General features: G+C 44.0%; 1 protein-coding gene across 1 annotated transcript in view; it reads left to right on the top strand.

Annotated features, from left to right (window-relative positions):
- Positions 1-8,259, top strand: part of LOC144774121 (extracellular calcium-sensing receptor-like) — a 148,086-nt gene extending 139,827 nt beyond the window's left edge. Inside the window, exon 7 of the mRNA XM_078659145.1 lies at positions 8,144-8,259. Coding sequence (XP_078515271.1) covers positions 8,144-8,259 — 116 coding nt within the window. The remainder of the gene's footprint in view (positions 1-8,143) is intronic.
- Positions 8,260-16,962: the final 8,703 nt, after the last annotated feature.

Raw genomic sequence — 16,962 nt, 5'->3', positions numbered from 1 at the left:
TTACAAGGCAGTGTTAAGCTGCATTAAGTAGCTTACACTGCCTATTAAATAAGGCACAGCTCCTATCGCCATCACAACGTCACTAAAAGTGACATTCCGGTGGCAACAGGGGCTTGTAAATAGGCTGTAGTATTAGATCAAGAATTGGGGGTGGGAGGGCCCATTGCTGCTGCTGCATATGATGTTTATTCTCACAGTATGGATTGGTGTTTTATACTAATGTGTTTTGTGTCTGCTGCTGTTACTTTGTTGATCTGATGGTGTCTTTAAATTCTTTGCCCTCATTGGTTGACTTACTTATAGTAAAGCCATGACCCCTGGGTACTCTAGGTCTTATGGCCTCTTGAGTATGGAAGGTCTTTGTTTTCAGAATAGGCACCTGCACTTCAGATTCAGAAATGAGAACCAGTGTTTGGCCCAGGGTGCGGCACGTGTTTGGCCCAGGGTGCGGCACGTGTTTGACCCAGGGTGCGGCACGAGTTTGGCCCAGGGTGCAGCACGTGTTTGGCCCAGGGTGCAGCACGTGTTTGGCCCAGGGTGCAGCACGTGTTTGGCCCAGGGTGCGGCACGTGTTTGGCCCAGGGTGCAGCACGTGTTTGGCCCAGGGTGCAGCACGTGTTTGGCCCAGGGTGCAGCACGTTTTTCTAATGATCAGTTATGTGCCTCGGTTGGGTTGGGGTGGTAAGGTTAGAGGTTCAGCCTTAGTATAATTTGTCTTGAGAATGCAGTTGACTATTTTGCAATGAATTGAACTGTCTGCTTTGTATAACCTTTAATTACAAGGTAAACTCAATAAAAACATTTTTTTTTTTTAAAAAGGAAATTTTGTGTAGGTTAAGACCAATGTATTATGGTATTCATGTAAGTGCTACAGCTACTGTCCAATAAAGGTGAAACAACTGTTTTACATTATGAGAGATGTGTCACAGCTGATATCCTATGTAGAGGAAGACAATGTTATTACATATCGATGTGTCATGGTGTCACAGCTGAGATCTGTGAGGAGTAAGACTACTTTAGTATAGTATTAAATGAAGTCCTTTACAGGGGTGAGATCAGTTTATTACATTGTATCACATCTGATAGTCTATAAGAGGTAAGAACAGTTTATTACAGATGTGCAGACAAAACAAGGCAGGTGAATCAATATGATACCAGGGGCCTCATTTATGAGAAATGACGCATCGCTGCGTGAAAGCAGCGATGCGTCACTTCTCAGTGCGCCCTCCTTGCGTCATGATTGATGCGTCATATCTACAGTATGACGCATCATGGCGCAAAAGTGACGCATTGCTGGAGTGTGTCACAAAAGTGATGCAACTCCAGCAATGTGTCCTTTCACATGGAGCAAGCCCCATGTGAAAGGGCCTGCGTCAATCTTACGTCTGCTGTGAGGCAGGCGTAAGAAATTGACGCATTTGTGTCCTAGAAGTGGCGCAGTGAAATCACATAGATTTCACTGCGTCACTTCTACGACCCTTTCTTGCGTCAATACGCCCCCCTTGCATACATTATACCTGGCGCAGGTATAATGTGGCGCAGGGGTTTACAAAGTGACGCATCTACCTAGATGCGTCACTTTGTAAATATGGCGCAACAAGGCGCATTTTTTACGCCACTGGTGCGTCACAAAACGTGACGCACCAATGGCGTAAAAGTGATGCACAGCCTCATAAATGAGGCCCTAGGAGTGCAGTGGGACTGAGTTAACACAAAATGTAAAGTCATATGAGCACCAAGTGAAGTACCACGGTGGGTGCAGTTTACATGGTCCTCTCTGAGCCTGGAAAGGCTGTATTTATCTAAGTCACCATGTGACACTGTTAATAACTATTAAGAAGTATAAATCACATTCTTCTAATTTCAGGTACAAAAACATGGAAATATTTTTTCATCATCACTGTGACAAGCAGACTGTCACACATTAAGCGCTGACTCTTTTGTGTGACATGCAGGCTGTGGAGACATCACTCTCTCTGTGTCTCTCACATACAACGTTAGCTGCAGAGACTGCCCTCTCTGAGACTCTCTTGAGCCAGATTGACTGCAGAGAGCACCCTCTCAGAGTCATGTACCTTACAATGGGTGCAGAGACCTCTCTCTCTCTCTCAGGGTCTCTTTTGAGACTTGTTAAATTCAGAGACATTGCTCTGTATTTGATAAAGAAATGGTGGGCGCTGCAGAAAACGTTGCTTTTCACACTGTGTAATTAAAAAAAAACACAAGGATGCGCTGTATTTACAAGAATACGGTGTACCCCTGTGTTCGGTGTACCCCTGTGTTTTCCATTGCGCTGGTGCTAAAAAAACTGCCTAGTGCCAACACAGACACCCTTGCACCATGGAGCATGGAGCAAGAATCATTCCCTGCATCTGTGTTGCAGGGAATGATTCTTTGTGTGCAAGAAGGGACACCTTCTTGCACATGGAGAATCTTTAAAGGCGATTTGCTCCTTTAATGTGTGCTGTTGAAGACAGTATACATAGAAAGAGCAAAAAACATGGAGAAATACAAGTATTTCTCCTCGTGGCACCCATCTAACACTGCTTTTGCATGGTGTTAGTTTTTGACACTGCCTCAGATTTACACATCCTTGTAAATCTGGGGCACCGTCACAAAGCAATGGGTGTTGTGGTGAAACGCCCATAGGAACACCCATTGCAAGCCCCTTTCATGCAGAAAACTGCTTGTAGACTAAATACAAAGCGGCGTTAAGCCACGCAAAGTGCTTTATGCCACTTTATAAATATGGCACAAGGCATTGCGCCATGGGCACGTCAAAAAAGTGACATTCCGCTGGTGCAATCCCCTTGTAAATATGCCCCAGAGTCTCCCATAAGTTGACTGCGGACACTGCACTCTTTCACTCTCTCAGATGATTCATAGGTCGCAGTGACTGCATTCGTACAGTCTCACGTACTACTTAATTTGAAAATGAATTGCTTCCGGTGCCCAAATCTCACCTCCAAAGCATGCGGGCAGCGCTGTTAAATGTCAGTGTGACGCGCACCAAGGCTGGAAGACCTGAATCCTCTGTAATCCACCACCCAGACACTCCCTGACTCTTTATCCTACTTTTGTTGGCCCTTGGTTCTCCCTTTCTAATGGGCTTTCCATCTGTCTTTTGCCATCTTTTCGATTTGTTTGTTTTCCTTCTCTTGCCCCGGTAAATATCTGATCCAGAAAAATAGGTCCCAGTCTCCAAAAAAGTGTCATGGCCCAAAACACCCACCACCGGCTCAAATAAAACACTGGTCCCATATGGGCCAGCCCAATTGCTGTCATCTGACTGTCTCATGCGCCACATTTGCTGCAAAGAGCACTATCTCTGGCGTTCTCATGGGTCACAAATGTACAGCAAACCTGCCCCCTGTCTGGGTCCCTCTCCCGGCCGACCATCTACTGTCTTCAGACCCTTTCTTTGACTCTCCTAAGTGACACATGGAGAAGTGTGGCTCAATGGTTAGAGCGGCAGAGTGGAGAAGTGTGGCAGACCCTGATGCAATAGTCTGGCCGGGACCAGGGTTCAATTCCCCGCCTCGGCGGGTCTTGGGCTCAAAATTCCACGGACCTGATAATTCTCGCCTCGGTGCCTATTCCAATCATGGAGTCCCACTCTGCAACTCTGGACGATAGCTTGCTTAATCTCCAACGGCCCCCACAACGCTAAGGATGCCTGGCCTCCACCTTGGGGGTGCCCAGGAGTGGACACCTCACAGGGAAAGCCAGGATGGGTTCCACAGCGGTATTCGTACAAGCGCCTTGAGACCCTTGCGGGTGAGTAGTGCGCTATACAAGTATCAATTTACATTTTTTTTTACGTGACTGCACTGATGTCCCTGTCTCTCATTCTCTCAGATGCCACATTGACTAAAGAGTCCACCATCTCTGAGTCTGAAGAACAACCAGTGCAAAAGTTCTAAAAACTTTGGTTAGGCAGTATGCAAGTGACATCATGGCATCTGACATCATGGTGCATGACATCACGGCACGTGACATCACAAGAAATGAGGTCACATGAAGTGGCATCAGGAGAAGTGACATCAGATCTTAAGCCTCCACATATATGTTCGACAGGTCTATCATGAGTACATTTGAGCAAATGTTGAGTATAAACGCAAATCCTCCTGATTGAGGCAGAAGATCCACACTTTTGAAAGCTATGTATAAAACAACGTTACTTTTTGCCAGCGTAAAGCTGCCTCAACTCAAGGCTTGAACACATTAACTCTACCTTCCAGCAAACTTAACCGGGCATAATATTCCATATGCAGCACATTTCCAAATAGATATGATTGTTTTAGCTGCCTGCACTCCCTTGAGGTTAGACCACTCTCCTATGTGAAGTATTCTTATCAGCCTTACCCACCTGTACTCATTTTAGGAGATTGAGGCAAATTTTTCGCCAAAAGGCCATGACCCAAACCAAGAGAGAAAGACAGAAAGGGAAGAAAGGAGAGAGATAAGAAAACAATGATGAAGGCAGACAAGGGGATAGAAGAACCTGCAAGAGTAGGGTAGTGAAAGAAAAAGGTTATGGCAACCTTGGCATTCAGCAATAGGACCCTTAGGAAAAGTTTGGGACTCTGCATATATGTTTTTACAAATTACACACTGTGACCCCACCCCCAAATGTCACCTCCACATTTAGCAGCAGGCATCTGTCATGTACCTAATGTTGGCATACTTGTATCAAAACACCCTCACGTTTACCAACACAACCTGACAGCTCACCCTGTAATCAGTAGCACAAGAATGCTCACACAAAGAATGGACTATACATTTCAAAGTATGAGTTATCAGTTCCGCATCAAAATAAGTGTAAGCTGCACAGTATCCAAGCATGAAATAGAAATGGTGACAAAGGAAACTCACAAGTAAAAGGCACATGCAATTCCAGCCCCATCCAGCACTTTCAAGAAAGTGTTGGCCCTCCAGAGGAAATATTACTAGTTAGCATAGAAAATCTACCCAAGTGGGGAGATGTAGGAACAGTGAGAGACACCACTAACTATCACCAGTTATCAGATCTATACTAGACTTTGCTTGCTAATAAGACCTCTGCATATTCTAGACATGTTACACTGCCAACACGGTGCACCAGAGATGGCCTACTTGACCTACTTGGTTTACAATAAGTCTAACCTGTGGTCTAACCTATTCACTGTAACCTCATCCTGAAGGAGCCAGTCCTAGGTAAGCTCACACGATCTTTCCTAACGCTGAATTACATCAGTTTCCAAGACCTAATAGCATCGTAAAAATAAACGAACTGTGTGTTACTGTGTTATAATACAATACATTGCAAACTTTTCGAAGTTGCTGCAGCAGGTAAGTGTGCGACGGGCAAGAAACAAAACAACCAATACCTCAGCATGCTAACAACTTGGCAAAATTTACAACAGCCATTTCCAGGGCTCTCAAATTTCCAGAGTTACAAAAATGCAACATGTCTTCCTTTCAAGGAAAACATGCTCTTCAACATTTAGTGATTGATACTGGTAAATAAAGTACACCATTGCAAATGTTTGGAAATTGATTTTTGTTGTGGTGTGACAGATTTAGCCCTTATTTGAAGTGAAAAGTTAACAGTAGCGTCATCTGCCTGCCACCAACGTTTCAATCTAATTTGCCAAAAATTTAAGAAAAGCATTAACCTTTGATGTAAAACAGGAGAAATAAAGATATGTCCATCTAAAGGTTAAAATGACCAATGTGAAAACAGAAAAGAATACAGGTGTGCATTATAGCGCCGGGACACTCTTTGAGTAGCCGTGCGCTATATAAGACAGATATAACATAACATAACATAACAAAACCCGGGATCAATCCTGGCTTTCCGGCTTCACCAAGTTCTGTGATCCTGGGCAAATGTCTCTTGTGTTTGATTAAAAGGCTATAATGTTGCACCATGTATACTAAGAATCTAGGATGCAGGGAAAGAAGGAACCACATATGTTTACAGCCAGGAAGAGGCATTTGATTAAAGTTTGACTATGTGGTCCACCTGCCTCTTTACCCTCACGGAGCTCTAAATAGAACTCTACTAAAGAAATGCTAACTTTGCGACCAAATGAGTCTGTATGTATGGCATGTATGAGTATGGTAAATGGAAGTTTCAAGATTGAATAGAAACAGATAGGATACCAATGAGATCCTTGTGAGGTCCTGATAAAAGCCAACTACCGCATTTAGGCATTGGTGTGATGGCTGAAACATGATGTCCCAGGACTACAGAGGATATTCATTCCCTTAGTCCATCCCCACCTATTTATAATTCTGTCAGGGAGCCCTTTGAAAATGAAATTAGCCCTTAGGACACACTAGACTATTTCAAATCTAGGATCCCACCCAATACCCAAAGAGCTTACCGGGCAACCAAGGTTGAACCTGTCCAGATACATTAGGTATCGGGACGAGGACTCTGAAATGGCCTTCATGTTCCTTCTAGCCATTTATTGGGACTGACTAACACGTCCTAATGGGTGGGTTAGTGAGTCAGAGTAATTTGCTATGATCCACAATTTTGTGGATCAATGATTAATGTCCTACTTGGTCATTTTGTCCGTCATTACCAATCAGAGCTCAGGCAGCCATGGAAACCATCTCACACATGGGTTCCAGTTTCAAATGTGTGAGGCTAATCTGTATGAAAAAGTTGGGTTTATATTCATTCCCTATCCTACATCACCACTGGAGAAGAGTGCTTGAGTAATAACGGTTGCTTCTTTCTCCTCGTTCATGCCTCTAAGGTGAAATATTCATAGTAGAACACTTTAAGCGTAACTTTTATAATTCATTATATTTCATTTCTGCTGTAAAAAATGTTACATTGTGTGTACTATAAATTGTTTTCCTGCCTGTACCGCTAATCAGAACCCCTCAAAAAAGCCAACACCTGCGAGTAATTTTTCAAAAAATTGAAATTAGTTATACATTCATTGGAAAGGTCTTCAAACCTTGTTGTTCAAAGTCACACACTAGCTCCAGCTAAATTCCAACCAAAAAAAAGGTAAATTGGCCCAATTCACAAAGATAATGTTAGACCAAAAGTCTAACTTAGACCAAAAGTCTAACTTTACTCATAGTAACTTACCTTTGTGAGTAGTAAAGTTAGACTTTTGGCCTTTGTGAATCAGGCCCAATGTGTCTAGCACTACCTTTAAGGGAAATTGAGTGGGTGGGAAGAATGGGAAAAAACAGGGGAGACCGCAGAAGACTAAGGAAAGGACTAAGGAAAATGTAGGGTGATCCAAATAATGTAGCATCAAAGGAAATATTTGGTGTTCTGAAGTAAGCCCTCAGGTGCACTATGTAGACGAAACAAGGTACAGCCCACTGGGAGCACCACCAGGAGAAGTAGATAGTTCTGTCTCAATCTCTCCAACTGTCATTGCTGAAATTGAAACTCATACAGCAGTCACAGATCAGCACTTTCGCGAAACTAAAGTTGTGTAAAGAGAACAGAAACACAGAGAGATGCACACCAACAACAAAGAACAATCACACATCAGCACTTTCCAGAGACTAAAGCTACAACTAAAGAAATGGGGGGGAGCCATACACACCCAGGAGAAACAGCACTTGCACTTCAGCGCTTTCCAGGACCACTGTTACAGAAAGACACAGGAACAGGCAGAGGATCACCAAGTACATGGAGCACTTACACATCACCAGTTGTGAGAGACAAGAGGCTGAAGGTACATGGAAAGGCACACCAAGCACCAGGTACCAGAAAAAAGCATGTTAGGGCGGTCAGGAGAGATCAAACAAGGGCAGATAGAAACAGGGGGAGACTTCAAAGACTATATAAGAGTTTACAAGTTAATTGCATCAACTGGCCTTCTAGTGGAGTTGCTCCTTTCACTGCGCAATGCCACCTGGTAGCTGCCGCTGCCCCCGTTGCAGCTGCTGATCCTCTGCTCAGGAATTCAAAGCCCTCCTCCATCTGCAGGCTCCTGCCTGCACCTCATCCCTGGTGGTCCAGTATTAGAGCGTCACTGCTCTGAAGCTGGGCTGCCCCTCTGTCTCTCTTTTCTGCTTTTTCTGCTTCTGCGTTTATTTCAGCTTTTTTTCCCTCTCTCTGCTTTATTTGGCTTTTTCCTTTTCCTTTTCCCTTTCTTTCTTTTTTTTTTTACTGCAGCGATCCCCCATGGCCCCACCACCCTCCAGAGACTCTTCCCGCTCATGCGTTTCCTGCCTCCCAGCTGTCCAGACTTGCCCCCACAGTACTACTTAATGGTGGCAGCTGCACAGTAAAGGTGCAGTACACCAACCTTCTAGTGGATTTGCTCCTTTCACAGCGCAGCTCTGCCTGGTAGCTACTGCTGCCCCTGTTGCTAACCCTTTGGTCAGGAGGTCGAGGCCCTCCTCCACCCAAAGGCTCCATTCCTGCGCCATTCCTGCGCCTCATCCCTGGTGGTCTAGTAGGAGAGCATCACTGTTGCTGCGTTGCCCCTCTGTCTCTCTTTTCTGCTGTTTCTAATTTATTCTTTATTTCTTTTTGTTCCCTGATTCTGCTTCTTGCCTTTATTTCCTTTTGCCTTTTCTTCTCTTTTTTGCCACCTTTGCCCATGCGATCCCTGTCCAGTGACCCTTTCCGCATTTCCTGCTTCCCAGCTGTCCAGTACCTACCACAGCACTGCTTAACGGCAGACGCAGTCTGCCACATGCACTAAAGGTGCACTAAAGCCAAGCCCGTCTGTACCCGTTCCCGCCTGGACCACACCCAGCACCACATACCCTAGTTCTCGGACTCTCCATCGATATGACGCCTGCACCCTCATTGCCCTAAACACAGGACACCACACTGATTGCCAGATCGTGGCGCTGAAGGACACTCATGGACTCTTCTCATGCTGGAACTTCACCCACACCAACATACCAGCTCCTCTCGCCGCTCAGCTGACCAACTGCACACCCAACCGCCTCAACATGCGCTCTGTCCACAAACAATCCACATGAATCTGAGATCACTGCTTTGTCTCTAATGCAATAAAATGCAAACACCAAAATCCACAGGGCTAAACCAGGTCTGCAAGGTACACAACACAACACACACAGCAAAGGACAACACACACCTAAAAATAGAAATACCCCCCAAAAACACATTTTGAAATTCAATCCAATGCCATCCATGCCCTAAATGATGTTTGAAATAGATGCAACACACACCAATGAAACAGTTGCTTCATCATGCACCCACCCATGACTAGCTCTGGGCCTACAGGCTACCCACAACAATAAAAAAAAAAAAAAATGATGATAGCTACCAAAATTGTAGTTGCAGAAACTGCAATGCCCCAATCAAACAAACAACAAACCAACTTACTTGTAAAATATCAAATTCAAAAGTCCTCAAATCCAGTGATAATTATGCAGCAGGCACAAAGAGTGATCCTTCCAACTCAGAGGAAGAATGAACAGGAGATGGACAAAGCACTGGGAGGAGCCTGCTGGACAGGAACAGGAAGTATGAGACTCTGTGATACTTCCTCCCTCTCCCGCAAAATGTATTTTATTTTTAAAAGGGACTCCTTGCACAAAAAAAAAGACAGCCAAACGTCAACCTGAGAAGTTTTGTTCATCCAAATCATCATTTACAGAAGGTTTTATGCTGCTCGAGATATTATTCTTCTCCAGATTGAAAATTCTGTTTGTTTTGGATCGTCAGCTTCACCAAACTTCCGCCGGATGTCGGATGGCGCGTCCAAATGACGTGTTCGAGATCGCACGCTCTCTCTCGCAGTGGTGAATGACTTGTTTGCAATCGCAGACTCTGCAGTGTCTGATGGCTCAGCAAATGACGTGTTCGCCATCGCAAACTCTTGACGGATAGCGCGACCGGCTACCAACATTTCGTGGCACACGCGAACGGATAGGAAAACTTGTCTGCGAATGCAGGGATCCCAGTAAGTCGACCGTGCACGCAAGAACGCATTTTTAAGCGCAAGCATGAAAAAAATCTCCGCTATGATGCGGATCACGTACATTTTGACATTTCCGTGTTCTCCGCTGAACGCGAAAATGCCTACATTTTGCAAAATAGGCGAGCGGAATGGAATTTGCCACCAAGCCTTAAACAAGATCCAGTAATCCAAAACCATGATGTGTGCACAATACAGTAATCACTTCTCCCTAGCATCCACATCTGTAGTAACCTGTCATCACACCGTGGTCTTTGTCTCAATATCTGTTGAGTATGTTATAGCTATTCAATTTGCCTGTGTATGAGTGAAAATATTTTCCTTTACCTGATATCATCAATCACATACTTTCTTTTGTCCCACAGGTTTACTATTCGATATTATCGAGACCTGCTGGCCATGCTTTTTGCCATTGAGGAAATTAATCACACCCCTGACCTGCTGTCAAACATTACTTTGGGTTTCCGGATCTTCGATTCCTGCACATCTCAAAATAGGGCCATTCATGGGCTCTTAGAAGTGCTCTCAGGGAAGTCTGACCCAATTCCAGGGTACAACTGCAATTTAAAATCAATACCAGTGGGACTTGTTGGTGAAATGCTGTCGTCCACATCTATTCCACTAGCCAGAGTTTCAGGACCTTTCCATTTCCCAGTGGTAAGCAGGGTGCATGGACCAGCTGAATACATACATATGACTGGATAGAATAATGGTGGCTGATACAACCCAAACAGAGGACTACAGAGGACTTGCAGTTCACTACAGAGCTCTCTTTTGTAGAAAACGATATGGCTGTTCAAGTGTAGACCTTCTTAGAAGCCAATTTGTAAGCAAAATGTCAATATAGTTTCTAACTAGGCTATACAACACCAAATCTACAACATTAAAACTTGAGGATACAAATGAAAATTGGCTCCAATGACAGTAGGACTTGCCGTTGGCTTTTGACGGATACATCATGACCTCGTCATACGTACTCGGAAATTAAAAAAAATACTTCTTCTTCCACACCTGTCTCCTCAAGAGGGAGGTTCCACAGGGAGCAAATGTGAGAAATATCCGCGTCCAATTATACATTGAAATTATTTCAGTCAGGCAACAGATTCCTCTGCCATAGGTTCTTAGGCCACCTCCATTCATTGAATGTTTCATAAGCCAAACAGGTCTCAGAAGTGTCCAAACTGGAACCAAAATGGGTGAGAGAGAATTTCTAGACTGGGCTGGAGGTATCACTCACAATTACTATAGAAGGTTCTTCAGTAGAGATGGAAATCTCTTCCTCTCCTCTTCAGATCCATGGAGTTGGCTAAACAGCCATTCATTGATTATCACTCCTAAGCCATACCTGTTAAAATCATACTGCTTCACAACCAGCTGTGGGTCAAAGTGACAAGCTTCATATTTTGGGGTCAAGCTATGTGACAGCACAACTATCTCTAAGTTCCAGGCAACCAAAATATGAAACAGTGATTCCCTGTCTGAGATGTATGGAGCTCTCCTCTGCTCACCAGGTCAAGCCATTGCCCTTCCCCTATAAGTGACCAATTGATCCAGGCCTCCTGTTGTATATGACTCCACTGAGTCTGGAGCAATCAATTCCAATGAATGGATTATGAGCTGCAGGGCCGGTCTCAGAACTGGTGGTGCCCGGTGCTACTGTCTTATTTGGAGCTCCCCATGACCCCCTTATCCACTGATTCCCTCTCTACCACCTTCCAACAGTGCCCCTTTTCTATCCATAGTCACTCTCTCACATGCTACTCACACCAGTGTTGGGTGTCAGAGTGCTTTACATCACACACACATTATATAGATATGAGGAAACATACATGTGTAACATACATGTGTATATTAGTTTATTGGAAATGTTGCATAACGCAAAGAGGTTTACAACATGTAGGAATCACATGTTATCCATACTAGTGCCCTGTATATTTTAATAGTTCTTGGTTTATGTTATGTTATGTTATGGATTATTTATATAGCGCCTATCACCGCCGGTTTCTAAGCGCTTAACAGAAAAAACATAACACACTGGTAACCAAAAAACCCTCAGTAGTTTTGCCGCCTAAACTTTAATAAATGCCTTTCTGAATAGATGGGTTTTTAGTTTTTTTCTGAAGGATAATAGCTGGAATTCCTCCGTCAGGATAGGCGGGAGCTCATTCCAGAGTTGCGGGAGAAGCACAGACAGGGCCCTGCCTCCTCTGGTTTTTAGTTTGAACCTAGGTTGGGTCAGATTGGAGGTTGTTCCTGAGCGCAAAGATCTTCCAGGAATATACCTCTTCAAACGTTGCTTAAAGTACTCTGGGGCTTTCCCAAAGAGTACCTTATGGGCCACGCAGAGACATTTAAACTGGACTCGAAATTTCACTGGAAGCCAGTGCAGCTTTTGAAGCAGGGGGGTTATATGCGAGTTTCTAGGCAGGGAGTAGATCAGCCTAGCTGCATCATTCTGAACCACTTGCAGCTTCCTCAACAGCTTCCGTGGCAAGCCAAGATATAGGGCGTTGCCATAATCAAGTCTTGAGATAACTGTGGCAGATACGATTGATTGCAGGGTGGAGGCAGATAAGATGGGAACTAGCTTTCGCAGTTGCCTCAACACACCTATGCAGGATCCGACAACAGCAGAGACTTGAGGGGCCATTGAGAGATCTGTATCGATCCTTAATCCCAGGCTTTTTACCACAGTACCAGGAGAAGGAGTAGTTCCCAGCTCAGGAGGCCAATACAGGTCATTCCAGGGATCCTCTTTATTGCTGATCACCAGCACCTCCGTTTTATCAGCATTCACTTTCAACAGATTGTTAGTCATCCAGTTGACCGTGAAGCTGAGTAGACTCCTTACTGATTCCTGGGCCTCTCTAGTGTCATCCAACTGGACCAGTAGCTGGGTGTCGTCTGCGTAATTGAAACCTTCACAGTTCATACGCATGAGCTCCTCCACCAACGGTTGTAAATAGATATTAAAAAGCAGGGGGGATAGAGCTGACCCATGGGGCACCCCCAGGCCACCTCACTGATCCCGGACAGCTGGTCTCCTAACTGCACTCTCTGGGTTCGACCCGACAGGAAGGATTCTAGCCACTTTAGCACCTGGCCTGAGATCCCCAATTTCGCGACCCGGTCCAGCAAGATGGTGTGGCTTACCGTATCGAAAGCCGCCGATAAGTTTAAGAGAATCAGGGCGCATGGCTGTTTATTATCAGCCCTGACTCTCAGCTCATCGGCGATCGAGGCCATGACTAATTCTGTGCTATGTTGAGGCCGAAACCCAGCCTGTCTGGCATGAAGGAGATGGTATTCCTCGAGATGGCCGGCTAGAGTGCTGAGAACATGCTTTTCCAGGATCTTACTTAGAAATGGTAACTGCGAGATAGGCCTGTAGTTTTTTAAGGCTTTCGCGTCCGTTCCTGCTTTCTTTAGAAGTGGGGAGACCCTGGCTTCTTTTATCTGAGTTGGCAGATAACCTGTATTCAGTGAGTTATTCAGTAAACTCAACACCTGGAGCTGGATGCCTGGCAAGGCCATTTTAAAAATTTTAGGGGGACATGGATCAATATTTGAGCCTGACTTGATCTGTCCGACAAGTTCCGCTAGGCATTTGTCATCTATAGGGGGGAAACTGTTCAAAGTCATAGGTGGTACCTGAACAGTCTGTCTAGGCAGCATGGTTGGAGCTGGCCGTGTCTTAGAGAAGCAGACACTAAGGATTTAAATCTTACAGAAGCATTTGAGTTGACCTCAGTAATTAAAATGTATTTCTACTCAAACAAACATTTTTAACAACATTAGAATAATGAAAGACGGGGGAAAACATAACATTCTAATCTATTCCAAGCAGATCTTTGAAGACAGGTCTTTGTGACTGTGTTATATTTGGATTGCAAATTGTGAACTGCATGTTACTAATGGATGTCTATCACAAAAGCAGTAACCCACTGAGCTATCACATAAAATATAGTTCATGGCGGATGTTCTTTACAGCAGGCACATTAACCCTCTATGGTACTTTACAATGAGTCAAAATTGTCACTAGACACAACTTCATCACTCTCCAGCAGGAACAATAATCACCACAGTTATCTTGACATTTTTATTGTTCCCTGAAAACTGATGGACACACAAGGAACTCTGCAGCAGGTACTTTTAAACCCGAAAGATATTTCTATGATTTCCAGACACAGCTCCCACCAAAGTCATCGCCAGGTGTGCTTGTACCGCCCTAAAGCCGGCCCTGATAACATGGAAATCCCTGTTCATACACTGATGTCCCAATAGGCAGCACCACAGGCTCTTCAACTCAGTTCTGGTCAATTGAAACAGCATCTGGCAGGCATAAAATAAAAGGTGTGAATGAAGTGGGATCACAGTCAGAAGAGAGGCTGTCTTTCTTAGTGCACTTCAGCAGAATCAAGGTTGGAATACTTTCATTTCTCAAATTGTAATGGGGAATGGGAAATAAACATTAACATTGCATGAAAGGTATGAGTACACTGGAATTCAGCATTGAGAATGCATTCCCATCAAAAGTGATCAATTTACACAGTGGGAACATGCCCTGCTAAAGGAACAGCTGGACAAAATGTGTAATCTAATTTATGTGATATGATCTAGGAGTCTTTAAGTCAATTATTTCCTACACTTCTACACCCCACACCTGTGTTCTGTGGAAATATTGAACAGTTTTGATGCTGGAGTGAGGATGGTTCTCCTTTTTAACAGAGCCCACATGGGGAGGCCTGCTTGGCAGGCCAATGTCAATCTAAGGTCAGCTGTCCAGAGCATTAGAGGGATGACTTTACAGTGAGACACAAATGTTTATGAGAGAAGCAGAGTCTGTCATGTAGCCAATACATCTGTTCCTAGAAATAAAAACTTGGAAAGAGAATGTTGTAATGTAGTTCCTATATTCCCAATAGGCTCTGCGCATTGGTATAATATGCACTATAGATTTGACATAGGACTGAGGTCAGTATGTCTCTATCGAGTATATTAAACTTAATTGTGTGTGAGCCAGCAAAATCAGAGCTCACTAGAAACTTTCTCGAATAAACAAGAAGGGATTTGTCTCTGACAACCGCATAAACATGACAACTTTGTTTCCCCTAGAACCGGAACAATATCTTCAGAGTCGTGGAAACAATAGATAAGTATTTCACCCTAAGTCAACCGTGCATGCGTAGTTTCTACAGAGTTGCACAGAAATAGTGAGACGGGCGTTTCAATAAAAGGGGTTTATTGAACATTCTTATTTCTCATGCAAGAGATATGAACTGCTACACTCGTTAGGCAGAATGTGAAGTATAATGCGTACAGCGTGAACTTTAAAATACAATAATACTGTAATAACATTGTCTGTTGCTATGAGATATATAAAAATACATACATAAATAACACAGGCTAAAATACTCAACTGGTGCATCTAAAATACACCTATCCCAATGTATCTAACCTAGGTCTAGTACCAGGGAAGTAGTATGTGCTGTTTAGTTGTAGTTTTAGTTCTGCCAAAAATTGCCAAAGGTTTCTCTAGGTTCTAATCAGCTCCATACCTTAGAATGAGAGAGGTTGGTATCTCTTTCCCTGGACTCGATCTTCCAACACCGTGCAAGGGGAGTTAGAAGCACTGGAGCTGGATTCTCAGCAGGAGGACGACAGCGTCTAGTCAGTGCGTCAGCTGGAGAGTTGGCTTCCTTCGGCACTTGCTGTAGCGAGCTGCGTCGTGCAAGTAGGTAGTCGAAGTGCACCGAACCACACCGTGCTTTGCTATAGCAAGTGAAGGTATATTTATACTTTAGGTGTTTAGGAATGCCAGTATTGACGTAAAAGTCAGGCATATGAATGTCATGAATGAACCCCTAAGGAATAGATGTTCATACATAATAAATGAGTTCTTAGAGAAATCAATATTCAGCTCAAGAGTCTGGTTTTCCAGGAAATCGTTCTGACGTAGATGAATGGATGGAAGAAGCCATGCCTGTATTTGGGTAGTACAGGCTATGTGTAAATAAGGACTGGATTTATATGCCTATATAAGGGCAATGTGAATTGTACCTATATAAGGGCATAAATCAGGAAAATGCATACAGAATCCAAATCGATACACAACAATGTGCTTGGAAAGAATTCTCTCAGTTAGGAAGTGGGTGTAATCTACTAGCCTCTGTTTAACCGCTTCAGCGCTACCGCGAATTCCCGCCGTGCGCTGAAATTTCAAAAATGGCTTGTTTGTGACAAAGCCAGCTCGTCATGCGCGCAGCGCAGGTAACGCCCATGACGAGCTGGCTTTGTCACCCGCGCTGAAGGGGTTAACACCTACACATGTGACACTTCACCTCATCACTGGTACTGAAGGCCTGTCATACATTACTGAATAGGAGCACTGGGAATGGTATGGTAGGTCTAGTACCACTACAGATGTTAGTGACAACTTTATATCAACAGCTTAAAGCACTAGAGAACATAACTCATTTCGCCGACTAATGTATAGATCATTACATTCACTATATTTTGAATGTATTATGTCACATCATCAATTTAAAAGGAACCAATTTCTCTAATGCAAAAGCCATGCCTTTTTATATAAAGACAACCTCAGTTAATCCAAGTGTGTCTAACATCCACCATCACTCTCTAATAGATGTTAAGGTCAATGGTGGATGTTAGATTACTCTTACAGAGGGGAGGCATAACTTTATTGCAATGGAACCATCTCGTTGTGTGACGAAGGGCCATATTCTGTAAAGCACATAGGACAATGCCATCTGCCTGGGTAGGACATAGCGGAGTGAAATCACATAGAGGACAATAACAAGGCCCTCATCTACTGACGTCCTTTGGGCATGCTGGCATGCCTCAGTGCAGTGACAGCATCAAATAAAAGCCCAGGTGCTCAGTCTGAAACTGCTTCATGTCGTGGAAGCACCTGCCAAACATTAGTAAATGAGAACCTAATTATCTTCCTGTTCAAAGATCTCCCACTAACCTAGATACCAAGAGCTTGAAAAAAGTAAAAAAAATAGGAGTCCTA

The sequence above is a fragment of the Lissotriton helveticus genome, chromosome 8 (genome assembly GCF_964261635.1).
Source record: "Lissotriton helveticus chromosome 8, aLisHel1.1, whole genome shotgun sequence".
Taxonomy (NCBI): Eukaryota; Metazoa; Chordata; class Amphibia; order Caudata; family Salamandridae; genus Lissotriton; species Lissotriton helveticus.
Note: the sequence above shows the minus strand (reverse complement) of the source record. Positions and strands in the feature narration are given on the sequence as shown.